Genomic DNA, 16,109 nt, shown 5'->3' on the forward strand with positions numbered 1-16,109 from the left:
AACCTTTCAAAAAACACAGGCGCATTTGAACACTGAACCACACTTAGTCATGCAGACCCTTTTCTAGCCTGGTCTGGTTCCTTTTCTTCCCCCTACCCTTGGAGTTGTACCTTCTCCCCTGATGTTGGGGGACATAAGGTGTAGATTGGGTCTGTTGGAATTGGTTCCCCTGGTATCTGCCTCCTCTCGGGTAGTACGAGGATGGCTGCCAATAAAACGGCCTAGGCTTGTAAGAGGGACCCTGTGCTTGCGTAATCCCTAGGGATTTCGCTGTGGCTTTTTGTTTTCTGATGTTATGCAAGACCTCATTTGTTTGTTTGTGGAATAAGGCCTTGGCGTCAAAGGGCAAGTTCTCCACTTTTGCCTTGACATCCTGCGATAGAGTGGAAGAGCGTAGCCATGAATGTCGCCTTAGTACTATACTGGAGGCTATGACTCTCCCAGAACAGTCGGCCATATGTCTGGAAGCAGACATTTGGTGCTTTCCAAGCCTACTGCCCTCCATTTGGAGGATTTTGAGCAGGGAATGGAATCCACAAGTAGCATGCCAGGGTGGAGGACAATAATAGTATGCAGACCAGTCCCGTTGGAACCGACGGTAATAAGGGTCCAGGTATCTCGGATCCGGTACACTTGTTCTTCCTCGTCCGAGGAGCTCAACTCATCCCCAGATGGAGAGGGGATGCGAGGACACCTATTAGCAGGTAGGGCTCTACTCTGCAAGCGTGGAACTGGGCTGTGACCCCTGAGGTGGGGGTCCGCCCCCACCATGGCTTGACCTTCTTGTGAGGATCTGCGCTGCGGAGAAAGTGAAGGGCAACACGGTGAGCCCGACCTTTGTCTTGTCTGGATGGAGGTCTATGTCTGGGCGCTCGTGGGCTTTTCTCGGTCGTAGGGGAGGGGGGGTTAGGAAGCGCTCCTACCGGTTCCCCGCGGTCGATTGCAATCACCGAGGGCGATCTGCGGTCCCCCGTCACTCGGGCGTAGCCACTCAGCTCTGGGAACTAGGGTGATTTCTTGGTGCCAGCAGGGCGTTCGGAGCCGTCAGGTTGCTCGGAGCCAACGGGTCGCATGGTCGGTTTCTCGGCGCCTGCGGATCCCGCTCCTTATTTCCCTTTTGAAGGGCCAGATCTCTTAGGTGACCCCTTGTTCTTTGGGGGCTCTGAAGTCACTCTCCTCTCGGAGGTTGGTCTTCGTCGGCTTAGGTAAGGCCGAGGTTGAAGCCGCAGTAGAGGAACGGTAGCCCTCCCTTCCTGATGGTCGAAGGGATTTTGAGTCTAGCACTGCCTTAAGCCGGTCATCTCTCTCCTGGCGAGCCTTCTTTGTGAAATGGGAACAGAGGCGGCAAGCGGCCATGCAATGTCCCTCGCCCAGGCACAGTAGGCAGTCCTTATGTTCGTTGCTGGAGGCCAACTTGGCCCCACAGCTTTGGCATTTTTTAAACAATGCCATCTCAATTCGAGATAGTTAGAATCAAGAACAAAACAGAAATAAAAATAAAAGGAACTTTACACTATCTTGTAGTGTTGAACTTGGTAGTAGAAAGCAAGGCCTTCTATAACAATTCTCGCTGAAATACGTCCTCTCCTCGCAGCAGCAAGAAAAGAACTGAGGGAAGAGTGATCCCTGCCCCTCCCTTACGTGACTTTTGGGCGGGAAAGCCGTTAGGCTTAGTCACATGGGAAGGGGGAGGGAGCACTCCAAGGGAGCTGAACTCTTCAATTAAGCTGACTAATCATCTACGTGGCTGGCCAGTGCACGCGCAGTCCCATGTGGGACTGCACAGAAGCCACGAATACAAACAAGGTGGAAGCGATCTAAACTCCTCCCACAAAGTTTTTCTGTAGGATCCATTGTGTTAAATTATTGGACAAATTATTTATGAGTTCAGAAAATAAAATTAAGATTCTGTATCAGAAATTTTTTACACAACACAAGCAGGGAAGCTTTCAATATCTTACCCCTAGTACAGTAAACAACAGAGTTATAAAGAAAAGGAGTGGTCTCTGTCCCATACAACATCTGGTGGCCATTAAGAAGAACTGCTCCTGTGCCATCTGACGAACAGTTCTGAAACAATTTAACCATAAACATTTCTATTAATAGTTTGTGAGCAAAACAAATATACACTACATAGAGAGAAATTTTAAAGCCATTATTCAGAAGGCATTACAATGTTTATGTACCCTTAAACACTACTGAAGCAGGTTACAGAAATGAAATTGTGAGAAAAACCAATACTTCTATTTAAGCTGTTTCATCTAATTGGTTTCAGTTTTCAACAAAAAAGACCCTCAAAAAGTAGGGTTGCCAACCTCCAGGTAGTAGCTGGAGATCTCCTGCTATTACAACTGATCTCCAGCCAATAGAGATCAGTTCACCTGGAGAAAATAGCCACCGGCAATTGGACTCTATGGCATTGAAGTCCCTCTCCTCCCAAACCCCTCCCTCCTCAGGTTCTGCCCCAAAAATCTCCAGGCATTTCCCAATCCAGAGCTGGCAACACTATCAAAAAGGGGTATCCAGAGTAACAAAAATTTTCTCGAAATATCTTTATGTGAGAAAGCATGTAAAATACACTTTGCCAATACTAAATAGTAAATATTGATCTGTTAACACATACAAATAGAACATTTTTTTTCAACTTCAATCAACTTTTCTATACTTAAACCTATTATCTTCAGCTTCATTCAATAGAATTATCAGCATACGTATATGTTATAAGCTAACATTCTAACCGTAGAGGTTCTGAGCAGAGAACATTGGGGTGGATCCAGTGATCCATCAGCAGTTGGGAGTACAGATTTTTGGCACATTTCCCTCCCCCAGCAATTCCTTTTTTCCCCTGGAAAGCTGATTCCTGAGGTCACGGGACACACATGGTCAGATTAGGAGACTGCAGGGAGAAGGGTCAGATTGCTTCCCTCCGACCTTTTCCATCAGCAGAGTTCTGCTAATGGATGAGGGAAGCAACATAACTATAGAACCTTTTTTTTTCATACTGACACTACTTCAACTGGTGCCATATCAATATATTTTTAAACTTACTAAGAAACAGTTTCTTTCCTACAACCTAGCAAGAATGACTGACTTCAGCAAGCTTAAGTATGCACTGTCAGTAATGCTGTGACTAGACAGAAGCAAAACATATCAAGAGATCATGCTGCCATCCACATTTTCCATTCAAGGCAGAAATCCTATAAAGAGTATCAATACCAAGTTCCTGCTATTTGAAGCAACATTTTGGAGATATCCAGTTAATAATGAACTTTCCTCTTCCCAAATATGAGCAATTGCTGTCATTCTCCACACTGTTTGCCATGGCGTGCTGTCTGAGCAGTTAAAATTCCTACCAGCATGCCAGGCAGTTTTTCAAGTTGGAGTAATACAACTTACTCTCTGTGAGTACAAGATGGAAAATGTTTTCATATACAGAAAGGTATAACAGATTTATACCTTTTACAGCAGCTACAAAATATATTTTGGCAGCCACTCACAACAGGAAACACATGGTGGTAGTCAATACAATCTAGGCTAACAATCACAAAAGAAGTCACAACCCACATGTTCTTCCATCTGCTGCTACGTACATGGGCATCTACAGTCACATGTGAGTACCATAATGACATCCTCACTGCTGATAAGTCAGCAAAAGTAATGAGATAACAGGGAAAATTACTTACTTGCTGTGACAGTGCAGCAACAAGTCAATGATAAATGTCTGCCATGCTTTTTCTTTACTAAGTGCATCCAATGCTGTTGGAATCAAAGCAAAACAAAGAGTCATCGCTTCGAGTGCTTCACAGCAAACTTGTTCATCTTCTGCATCTGGTTCATTGCCTGCATTTGTCTGTAAAATTAATCATCAACAAGTAGAATAAAATGCATATGAGAACCAATAATAACTATCTAAAAATTCCCTTCATATACAATAAACATCAAGAATAGGTATTACAGCTAAAAGTCACAGGTTTAGGTTTTCAGCTGAAATTGGTTTAAAGAACTGGAAGCAGCTGGGAAAATTTCTATGCAGGAGTATGTGCATGAACCTGAAATCAAAGCCCAGTGTCAACTATAAGTTTGAATAGGTCTTTTAGAATTTATAGGATTTTTAACTTGATGCTCACAGCTTGAGTACGCCATACTAATCTCAAAGTGCAATTATCTCTCCTATTGTGGCCTAATTAATCACCCCCCACATTCATATGTCAGAAGACATTTAAGAGTATCAGCTGTCCAATTCTATAATCTGCGACACAAGAACAGCTGACCATACATCCAGCTATTAGGTCCTGACAATAACCACAGCTGCCATTAGCAACTATGTTTTATGGTTGTATTGGTAACAAAACCTCATGATGAAATCATTTATTTTGACACACCTAATACAGATTGCTTACCCTGTTTCACCTACTTACGATTAACATTAACAAAAATCCCATACAGTTTTACCTGTCTTTCAAAATATTCCTCTATCATTATTTATGTAATACATTAGATAAGTACACAGTGGGTAGCCGTGTTAGTCTGTTTGCAGTAGTCAAAAAGGGCAAGAGTCCAGTAGCACCTTAAAGACTAACAAAAATATTTTCTGGTAGGGTATGAGCTTTCGTGAGCCACAGCTCACTTCTTCAGATACAGCTAGAATGTGAATCACATCGGTCTTTAAGTAGAGGAACAGTATGTAAATGTGAATGGCAGGCTTGATTGGATTAGGTGTGATATGCAAAAGAGTCTGTGATGTCCAGGGGAGAGATGGGTGTGGAGAAATCAGCATTGGTAATGGGCCATGAATGCAAGGTCTTTATTCAGCCCAGGTAAATGCATTGACTTTAGTTTGAATATCAACTGTAATTCAGCAGTTTCTCTTTCCAATCTCCCTTTAAAATTCCTTTGTAAGAGAACTGCTACTCTTAAATCTGCAACAGAATGTCCTGGAAGGTTGAAATGTTCACCCACTGGTTTTTGAATACTGTGGTTTCTGATGTCAGACTTATGTCCATTTAATCTTTGTCTAAGAGACTGACCTGTTTGTCCAATGTAGATTGTGGAAGGGCATTGCTGGCATGTGATGGCATAAATCACATTAGAAGATGAGCAGGAATATGAACCTGAGATAGTATGGCTGACATTGGTGGGTCCAGAGATGGTGTTCCTAGAATCTATATGAGGGCAAAGTTGGCACCTTGGTTTGTTGCAGGCCTTGGTGCCAGAGTCCATGTTCTTGTTAAGTAGTTTATCATCATGGGTGAGAAGTTGTTTTAGGTTAGCCGGCTGTCTGTAAGCAAGAAAGGGACATCCCCCCAGTGCTTCAGCGAGGGAAGTGTCACAATCCAGCATTGGTTGTAGGTCCTTAATAATACGTTGGACTGGTTTTAGTTGGGAGCTATAAGTGACAACCAGAGGTGTTCTGTTGTCATTCTCTCTGGGCTTATCTTGTAGTAAGTTGTGCCTGGGTATCATTCTGGCCTTCTCAATCATCTTTCGCACCATATCTGCAGGATATTGTAGTTGCAAAAATGTTTGCTGTAGGTCTCTCAAGTGTGTATCTCTGTCTGAAGGATTGGAGCAGATGCGACTATAGCATAGGGCTTGGCTATAGACAATGGATTGTCTGATATGGTTGGGGTGGTGGCTGGACGCATGTAGATACGTTTGCCGATCTGTTGGTTTCCGGTACAATGTGGTGCTTGTGTGTCCCCCATGGATCCGTACTGTAGTGTCTAGGAAGTTGATTTCTTGTTCGGAATAATTTATAGTTAGATTGATGGTGGGGTGGAAGTCGTTGAAAGCCTGGTGAAATCTTTCAAGGGCTTCTTTGCCATGAGTCCAGACAAAGAAAATGTCATCAATGAACCTCAAGTAAAGGAGAGGTGCCAGTGGGGATGAGTTCAGAAAACGTTGTTCTAGATCTGCCATGAAAATGTTGGCATATTGTGGAGCCATGCGGTGTAGTAAGTAGTATTCAATTTTTATTAGCAGTTCCATACACAATTTTGTGGAAGAAATGGGATACCTTCTTTCATCAAGAAAATTATGTTATAAATTCTATCACTTTGTTATACGGTCAACTGATATTAGTTGAGAATGCTGTGATTGTTTAAGCCTACCGTCTGACCTTTTATTAGTAAGTAAATCCCACTAACACCCAATCCAAAGATGTCAGGTACATGCAAGATCCAATAAATTCCTGACTTGTCTTGCTGACAACTTCCTATTCCAGAAGGTGGACAGGGAAACAAGGGGGTCTGCTATCTTAGACTTGATTCTCACCAACAGGGAAGAACTGGTTGATGAGGTTAAAGTAGTAGGCACCCTGGGTAGTAGTGATCACGTACTCTTGGAATTTACAATCTTGGGGAAAGGAAAACCTGTACGTAGTCAGACATATAGGTTGGACTTTAAAAGAGCAAATATTAACAAACTTAAACTTATGCTAGGTAGAATCCCATGGTTGGAAATACTTAAGGAGAAGGGAGTTCAAGAAGGGTGGGCGTTTCTTAAAAATGAAATACTGAAGGCGCAATCCCAAATAATTCCTATCAGAAAGAAAAATGGGAGGAGCCTAAAGAGGCCAGGGTGGCTCCATAAAGAGCTTTTTAAAGAGAAATAAAAAAGACTAATTTAGGAAGTGGAAGGAGGGCCTTATAACCAAAGAGGAATATAAACAAATAACTAGTGCTTGTAGGAAGAGTGTGAACATGAGTCAGCAGTGTGATGCGGTAGCAAAAAAGGCAAATGCAGTCTTGGGCTGCATCAACAGAAGTATAGTGTCCAGATCACGCGAAGTGATGGTATCACTTTACTCCGCTCTGGTTAGTCCTCAACTAGAGTACTGTGTTCAGTTTTGGGCACCACAATTTAAAAAAGATGTAGACAAGCTGGAACGTGTCCAGAGGAAGCCAACAAAGATGGTGAGGGGTCTAGAGACCAAGTCCTACGAGGAAAGGTCGAAGGAGCTGGGTATGTTTAGCCTGAAGAGGAGAAGACTGAGAGGGGATATGATAACCATGCTCAAGTACTTGAGGGGCTGTCATATTGAGGAGGGTGCCAAGTTGTTTTCTGTTGCCCAAGGTCAGACCAGAACCAAATTAAATCAAAAGAGTTTCTGTCTAGACATTAGGAAGAATTTTCTAACAGTTAGAGCGGTTCCTCAGTGGAACAGGCTTCCTCGGGAGGTGGTAAGCTCTCCTTCCCTGGAGGTTTTAAAGAAGAGGTTAGATGGCCATCTGTCAGCAATGCTGATTCTGTGACCTTAGGCAGATGATGAGAGGGAGGGCATCTTGGCCATCACTAGGTGTGGGGGGGAGGTAGTTGTGAATTTCCTGCATTGTGCAGGGGGTTGGACTTGATGACCCTGGTGGTCCCTTCCAACTCTGTGATTCTATGATTCAGGGACAGACCAACGTTCTCTATGCACATCTCCATAAAATCACTGTTAAATTCAAGTACATTTAGAACTGAGCAATTTGCCTTCAGTGGCCAGAACGAAACTAACTCTTCACTAAGACTTTGAAAAAATCTGAGATTACCACAAAGTAAGTTATACTTCGGAAGTAAAATATACCAAGATTACGAATGAACACCAAAGTGTCTACCATATGTAAAAAGGCCACTTCAAGCATAATTTTTTTAATGCTTCCCCCCTCAGCCCATGCCCTTTTGGAATGCAGCTTTTACAAGGAACTTCGATCGCACTATATTTCCCCCCTTTTAATATACAAATCCAATGCCTCTGTGACTGACATAATGCCTTTTTTACTAAGCGACAGGGACCCCAAGGCTACATTGTCAGTGGCAAGATTTGTTTCAGTCCTTATATCCCTCCAACACTAGATATATGCTGCTCAAGATCAATTGATCAAGGAGCTTCTAAGGGATAAAAGGAAAGGCTTCCCCCCTCAAAATCATTTAAGAAACAATGTTGATTTTTTTTACCTTTTCATAAATTTTACTAATATCCTCATTTGAGGAGAAAACCAGCTGTACCGATCCACATCCTGAAGCCCAAACAATTTTTTGGACTGCTCTAATAACACAGATATCAGGGATATACTTTGAAGCCTGAAAACAGAAATATATTATCATTAACGTATCGTTACTGCAATGGGTAAGTATTTAGATTTCTAGCCCACCCCATACCATAAGCTTATGGTAGGAAAAATACATCTACACACAGAAAATATATGCAAATTGTTAAAAATCCTACCACCTACAGGCTTACTATTAGAAAACAAAATAACTCATTAAAGCTAACTTTTATATATTTTAGTATTATTTCAATATTTTAGTACAACTTTGTCAAGTCATAATTTTGACAAAGTTTTCATGCCAAAGCAAACGTTTTGACAGATTTCTGTGTTTTCATGATGCTACTACCATGGTAGTTAAAAGGAAACTGAGTGGGAGGGCATCACCACCACCTGGAGGAATATACACTACGCAGCACATTCCCTTGACCGAAAGGTTTTACCACACCAAAAACTTTAAACCTTTAGCTCTAGAACATTCTCCATGTTGCTCTCTGTGCAACCACAGAACCTGAATGTAGGCCTACAGAGACACCACAAAAAAGAACGGAGAGCTTTTTGACTGACTTCTGTGAATCAAGTAATCAAGCAGTTAACACCACACTATTTCTGTGCAGTTATAAAGGTTTACATTGAGGATTGTGTTTTATAGACCAGGGAACTGGTGGAATATTTTAAAAAATTACAAAGACTGTACTAACCTCATCAGATATTTGCTGAGCAAGGCGTATTGCTACATTTCTTAGCATGCACTCTGAAGTTGGATTGGGAATATTCTGTAGAGCAGTCTGCAACACTACCGCCTGATCATGGGTTGCTTGGTTGATCTGGAATAATTTGTTTTATTATTTTAAAAAGTACAAGTTTTGTTCTCAACTGTAAAATTTAATATGCTGGAAAAGTATTTCCAATGTATTTTCTTATATGAAAATAACGAAAATCTCTGACAACAGCACCAACAGATGGGAGAGCCTTGTGGAGGAAATGCCAGAAGACCATAGTGTGTGTATGTAAAACCACCCTTCCTATCTTTGCCCCAACAAAGGTTTCTTCCACCATGCTTCCTTCACCAGTGGGATGGAGGAGTTGGGGTAATTCCACCTGCTTCCATTTCCTTGCTGCAGCCCTCTCATGGCATTTTATCCACAAAGCTCATTGATCCTCAGCAGTGACTTTTCAGCGGTTTTAGAGGGCTGCTGGGGGGGGGAGTGTGAAAAGACCTGTTTCTATAGGGACAGGTTGGTTCACAGGATCCGTTTCACAATGAATATTGATTACAACAGCTGAGTTTTGCACTACTGAAAGTATGCCTTGGGCCTGAATAAGCTTCATAGACAATGTCCAATGCTGCAGTGCAGTCATCATTAGCTCTTGCCATTTGAAAAAAACAAAAACAAAAAAACAACCACCAGGGTTTGGTGAACCTGGGAAAAGGAGCTACATTCGTTTTTAAGACAAGTCAGAAGACAAACCCTTAAAGACCAGCCAAAGTGTATGCATTGTTCTGAACATAATAAAGGTCACATTTTCCAGGTCCTGAATGAGTACATTCCATTGAAATGTATAAAGTGAGAAAGAAGCAAGTAAGATGGCTTGTATACATTGTGAACAAGACAGAATAGTCAATCTACATGCAAGACTGTACTAGTTAGATTACCGATGTTGATGGCCAACAAATAAAGCAACGCACGCAAATGTTAAGATTTGCCTTTAGAAAATGTTAGTCTTACCGGTGACATTGGGCTTGTGCCCTCTACAACTGGCTGATAAGCTTCTGCCACAGCTCTAACATGGCCATATCCAATTGCTGTTAGCAACAGTTTGGCTATTTTTAGAGCATTTAAGTAGGCACCCCTTCTTGTTTCCATATCTGCATTTGGCAGGAAGTTATTTCTAGTTAGCATACTCAGGACAAGAGGCAAGCCACCACTTTTTAAGAAGTTGTACTGGAAGTCAGTGGCATCTTCTCCCAGAGGTAAGTTGGCAGGCATTAACAAGGCATAGACTACCTGGAGGGGAAAAAATAAGAAAAACTCTGAAAGAATATTTTTAAAATTTGTTTTTAAGTACATGCATTGAAAGTAGAATGTGATGTTTTTCCATGATTTTTTTCCCACTCAGCTTTATGCTAAAATAGTTTCACAAGTTAGCCGTGTTGGTCTGCAGTACAACAGTTAGATCTGAGTTCAGTAGCACCTTCGAGACCCACAAGATTTTCAGGGTATAAGCTTTCAAGAGTCAAAGCTCCCTTCGTTTGACATTTGAGACCGTTGGCTCTCAAAAGTTTATACCCTGAAAATCTTGTTGGTCTTTAAGGTGCTACTGGACTCAAATCTAACTATTATGCTAAAGCATAATATCCAAAACTATCTTCCCTAGAACACAGTACTAACTGAAATGCTCCAAATATTCATAACTACGGATGCATTCAGATATCATCAATAAAACAGTTTGCTCATGAGAATGAGCCATACTGTATACAATCCTTCCTTCTCTCATAAACTCCCAAAACAGGAAGTTGTCAATTTAACCAGTTTGTTACTGCAATATAACACATTCCTCTAGTTCTTCCTTACAAACTAGTATTCTCAGTCTGTATAATCTTGGTTTAGCTGGCCAGTAACAAACTACAATTTGTTAAAGTGCCAGATTTTGATAGTGTGACCAACTGTGGTTCATCCAGTCTTCTTTGATCTCAGCACAGCAAAGGGAGGGGGGAGAACATTAGCCTGAGCATTTCAGAATCATGTTAATAACAAACTGTGGTCTTATTTAGACATCTGAATACAACCTTCACGATTCCGAGTTTCAGTATAGAAAACAAATACCAGAAGATATGTTTTCAAATTTCAAAATACTGATTGGAAGTATTACAAACCTCAGTAAGATATAGCACTTGTGAAGCAGAAGGGCCGAAGAAGAGAGAATCAAGGGATGGACTAAGGCTGCTCTCACCAAGTTTTGCATGGTCTAAACAAATAGCTCTTAGTTTCTCTACAGTAGTGTTATCTGTAACAAAAGCGCAACTTAAACCGTTTCTTCCATAAAGAATGCAATACAGATTTCTGAAACATACCATCTGAAATTGAAATATACTGATTACAAGTGAAAAAAATAACTAGTGATAAACTTCTAAAAGAAAATAAGAAAAAAATAAATTTCATATTATATTTTCCACTATATAAAGCAAAGGAATGGATGATAATCCTCAATTTGCACAACTGTTTTTTCAAAACTAATTATTTATTATTTAATTCATTTATACCCTACATTTATCCACTTTGGGGATGCAAAACAGCTCACATCATTTTCCTCTCCTCTGTTTTATCCTCATAGAATATCCTATAGTAAAACAGGGCCTGCAAGACAGAGATGTTCTGCCAGGCCTGTGGTTCAGGACAGCAATGGTAATACATCTTTGAGCTGGCCTCCCTTCCCTTCCCCTTCCTTCTCGACCTCTTTCCCCCTTTGCCTGCCATCTCCGCCCACCCACCCCCATCCCAAACATGACATAAATCTGGATGGTTGGATCACAGCTACCTTGCAGAAACATCTCTCTCTATAGTAAAACAGTAGGTATGGTGCCATCTATAGATAAATGTATTGCATTTAGTGCGGCTTTAAACTGTATTTTAAATCTTTACTTACTATGTATATATTTATGATGTTAGCCAACCTGAGCCCAGTTCTGTCGGGGAAGGGTGGGGTACAAATAAAATTTCTATTCTATTCTATACCAGCCCTGTGAGGTATGTTAGGCTGAGAGGGTGTGACTAGCCCGAAGTCACCAAGTGAGCAACAGGTAGAGTGGGAAATTGAAACTTGGGTCTCCCGGTTTCTAGCCTGATACTCTAGCCACTAAACCACACTGGCTTTATGCTTAAACCCCAAGGTATAGCCTTCAGTTTGTAGAAACGGCACATACAAAAGCATAATAAGATAACATTACAGAACTTCTGGTAAGTCTTCTCCTTTCAGAAAGCACTTCAAGAGAATCCTCAAACTTTTCTTCTGAAAAAACTGTTTGTGAAAACAGCTGCAATATGCATACCCTACTGATACTGATCTCTGTTGTTAAATGCTGCTTTTGAACATGGATGCAAATTTGTATATGTGGGGTGTAACGAGAAAATTTTAAATGTATGAAAACCCCTCTGATATGTTCTCCACTGAGGGAAGGGCATCTTCAAATCTGGGTGGTTCTTGCTGATTGCCCGGGGAGGCAGAAAGGACTTTCCGTTTCCTGTTCCAAAAGCGGAATCCATCCCCTCAGTTTCTCTTCCTGCCTCGCTGGGGAGTGCAAGCTTCTAGCAGCTCTGCACAGCTATTTTACATCAAATTTTTGTCCTTCTGTCACTTCATTCCTGTTTTTTTTTCAATCCTACTCTAGCCTTAGTATCTCCATGTCCTATCCTAACCCAATTTCCTTCTTAAATCCTACCTTTTCTCCCTCACCATATAAAAAAATTTTTTTGAGACAAAATGGCCGACGGAACTTAGAGGTGAGAAGATGATTTTCTCTCAGAGGGAGAATATGATGATGGCCAGCTCACTTCGGCTGAAATCGAGGACGTGTGTCCTTCTAGTAGCCGTAGATGTGGTTTTGTTGATCGGGTGGACAACGAAGAGCCGGGCGCGACCAAAAGAAAGCAGTTGGAAGAGCCACAGCGAAGAGGCGCGAAAATGGCGCCTCTGCCTGAAAAGGACGGGGAAATGCTCCGACAAGCCAGAAACGGTTCCGCAGGAGCCGCCAGAGAACCTGCAAAGATTGGCGGTTGATAAAGTACCTGCTTTCCCGGTCCAGGATTCAGAGGGGTTGAGGATCGTCAACCAAAGGGAGCTGTATGATGTGGTGGGCAGAGCAATCAGGGATCACTTGCAGACTCTACAGGCTCCAGCTACCGCAGCTTATGTTCATTCCCAGGGGCCCCTGGTGCATATTCTCAGAGGGGTGTATCTGATCAGACTTCCCACAGGGGGGAGTGGAAGTCCGTTCAAGGAGAGTATCAGGTTCCCTGGGAAACGAAGGCATCAAAAAAGGCTGGGGGACAGGCCAATAGATTCCATACAAACAGGTTACCCCCCATCTTCACAGAGATCCGATGTGGAAGATAGAGAGGAGGGTGAGTTCTCTTCGGATGAAGAGACACCACCCATAGATAACCAGAAAACCAGACTTTTTTCCAATGATGATTACCAGTCCTTGTTGACAAAAGCCTTAATGGCTTTAGCTCTCAATCAGCAGCAGGACAAAGAAGAATCCAAAAGGTGAAGGGGACCCCACGGGACATAAATATTACTTCCCTACCTTAGGCAGTTCATGAGAGGCAGTTCATGAGAGGGAGGGCATCTTGGCCATCTTCTGGGCATGGAGTAGGGGTCACTGGGTGTGTGGGGGGAGGTATTTGTGAAAATCCTGCATTGTGCCGGGGGTTGGACTAGATGACCTTGATGGTCCCTTCCAACTCTATGATTCTGTTATTCTATTCTTATTAGATTACAGCATGACAGTTCCTTTGCCTGCTGATTTTAGGAAGCTGATGACTGCTGAGTGGGAGAAGCCAGCAGCAAATTGCCAATTTCATGCAAATGTTAAGAGTTTTTATACCTTAGATCCCCAGGCCATGGAGCTTCTTAAGGTTCCTTTGGTAAATGGGCCTATAGCAGCACTACAGTCTGCAGAGCTAGTTTCTGATGATGGCATGGGTACCATAAAGAACCCATGGGATAGAAAAGCCGACTTCACTTGTAAGAAAACACATGAAGCAGCAGCCTTAGCAGTACAGGCCTCAGCTACTGCTTCTATCTTTGCCAGAGCCTCCCTGGTCTGGTTAAAGAAGCTTATTCAATTGGTCCCCAATGACAACAGGAGGGTGGCGGAAGGATTTACTAGGGTGTTAAAGGCCTAAAATTTTGTAGCAAATGCCACCCTAGATTCAATTACCTTTGCGGCTCCGGCCATAGCGTCGTCTACTGTCACCAGGCGTGCACTCTGGCTTAGAGCCTGGCCAGCTAGTTACCAATCTAAGGGTGCAGTCATGGCGTACCCTTTTCAGGGGGGCCGCCTTTGTGGGAGACGCCTTAGATATTAGTAGAAACTTGGGACAAGAAAAAGGCTACGCCTATGTCCCTAAGGAAGGATGTCCGGTCATCAACCTTTCCATCCTTTTGGTCTTTTCATACCTTACCCCGACATAGGCAAGACCAGAGAAGAGGTAGCTAGTCTAGCAGGAGGGGATTTTTTTCAAGGCGGAAACCGCTTCAATGGGTACTCAAACCCCAATGTGCGCTCCAACACCAACAAAAATGACAAGCAACAGAAGTCCTTTAAACAGTGACGCCAGGTCGCAGGAGATAGGGGGAAGACTGCAACGATTCTACAAGCAATGGGAATCGCTTCAACTGAACGAGTGGGTAAAACAACTGATCCAATCCGGTTACTACATAGAATTCCAATGTCTTCCCCCCGACAGATTTCTACAATCTCCTATCTCCCACAGACCAGAAAAACGAATAAGAACAGTGAAGGCCATACAACATCTTGTGCATATAGGAGCCGTGGAACCAGTACCAAAGGAAGAACGCCGGCTGGGGGTATATTCCATCTTTTTCACAGTTCACAAGAACGGGGATCTCAAGTTTGTTAACCACTTCATCAAGAACAAGCACTTTCGCATGGAGACCTTGAAGTCTATACTAATGTCAGGCCTGCTCTCTGTGTTTAGAGATAGTTGTGGTTTCTCACAGACGCCCCACTCAAGGACTGTTTTCCTAACGCTTGCATTCCTTTTCGGCTTTGAAGCTCGCGGGAGCTCGTGGGAGCCTGCCCTGTCGGACTGAAGGGTTACCATGCCAATCTGTGCTATCATGATTAGAACTATTCCCCCATATATTCCATTGTATGTTCCTTTTGCTCCATTCCTGCCTTTTTATTTTGCAAGCTCTGAATACTTGTATGTTCTCCATTAAAGTCAACTCTTCTTTGGACTACTCATCTGCGAGTGTTGCTTGTGTGAGTTCATCGGGAACAAGTGCTTACAACTGGAGGCTCTTCATCCCGGTTCCTTCCTGTCATCTATAGACCTTACAGAGGCATATCTCCATGTGCCAATTCACCCAGCTCACAGGAAATATCTTTGCTTCACTTGCCGAGAAAGACACTACGTTTTGCACACTGCCATTTGGCCTCCCATCTGTGCCGTGAGTCTTCACGAAGGTCCTAGTGGTGCTGATAGCACATCTACGCCTGGAGGGCTTGCAACTGTTTCCATACCCAGACGACATCTTAGTCAGTGCCTTGTCCAGAACTCTGGCAGTAGAGAATACCAAAAGAATAGTTCAGGCTCTAACATCACATGACTACCTTATCAACTGGGACAAAAGAAGTCTGTCCCCACGGCAAAGTATTCTCCACTTGGGGATGGTCATCATCACTGTGAACAACACTGTAACACTCCCAGAGGACAAGGCCTTCAAGACCTCCGAACTAGCGAGAGAAGTATCCAGGGGTTCGTCCACGCTATTGATGCTACTGGCCCAACTATTGGGTATGATGATTTCTTGCATTGGATGTGTTCCATGGGCATGCTTTCACACAAGACCTCTCCAGTGGCTTCTTCGTCCTTTCCAGCTACAGATTCTGACCAAGGAGGTCAGACCAGTTTTCCTTACCACCAAAGTAAGAACAAGTCTCAGATGGTGGGTCACTACTTCCAATCTCAGAAAAGGGTTGGACTTCTTCCATGAGGATCCAATGCAACTCTTTACGGATGCCAGTCTGGAGGGCTGGGGAGCCACCCTGGAGGGTCAAATGACCCAGGGGATTTGGTCATCACAGGAGAAGACACTTCACATAAATGTGCTGGAGATCAGAGCCATACAGAAAGCGATCAATATACGCAAGGAAAAGGCACTAGTGATATTGATAACTCCAGATTGGCCTCGGAGGCCTTGGTTTCCAGCTCTTAGGGAGTTGTCAATTCACGAACCGTGGCCCCTACCTGTCCAGCCACAACTTCTACTACAGGGTCCTCTAATACATCCAAACCCATTATGGTACAAGCTGACCGCCTGGGTCTT

At 43.0% G+C, this 16,109-nt stretch overlaps 1 protein-coding gene across 1 annotated transcript in view; it reads right to left on the reverse strand.

Moving 5' to 3' along the window:
- Positions 1-16,109, reverse strand: part of USP9X (ubiquitin specific peptidase 9 X-linked) — a 159,381-nt gene that overhangs the window by 65,913 nt on the left and 77,359 nt on the right. The window contains exons 21-26 of the mRNA XM_056858694.1: positions 10,909-11,039; positions 9,761-10,039; positions 8,732-8,857; positions 7,939-8,064; positions 3,684-3,850; positions 1,962-2,070 (exon numbers count right to left, since the gene is read on the reverse strand). Of these exons, the coding sequence (XP_056714672.1) occupies positions 1,962-2,070; positions 3,684-3,850; positions 7,939-8,064; positions 8,732-8,857; positions 9,761-10,039; positions 10,909-11,039 (938 nt within the window). The remainder of the gene's footprint in view (positions 1-1,961; positions 2,071-3,683; positions 3,851-7,938; positions 8,065-8,731; positions 8,858-9,760; positions 10,040-10,908; positions 11,040-16,109) is intronic.

The sequence above is a fragment of the Euleptes europaea genome, chromosome 12, assembly GCF_029931775.1.
Source record: "Euleptes europaea isolate rEulEur1 chromosome 12, rEulEur1.hap1, whole genome shotgun sequence".
NCBI classification, from domain to species: domain Eukaryota; kingdom Metazoa; phylum Chordata; class Lepidosauria; order Squamata; family Sphaerodactylidae; genus Euleptes; species Euleptes europaea.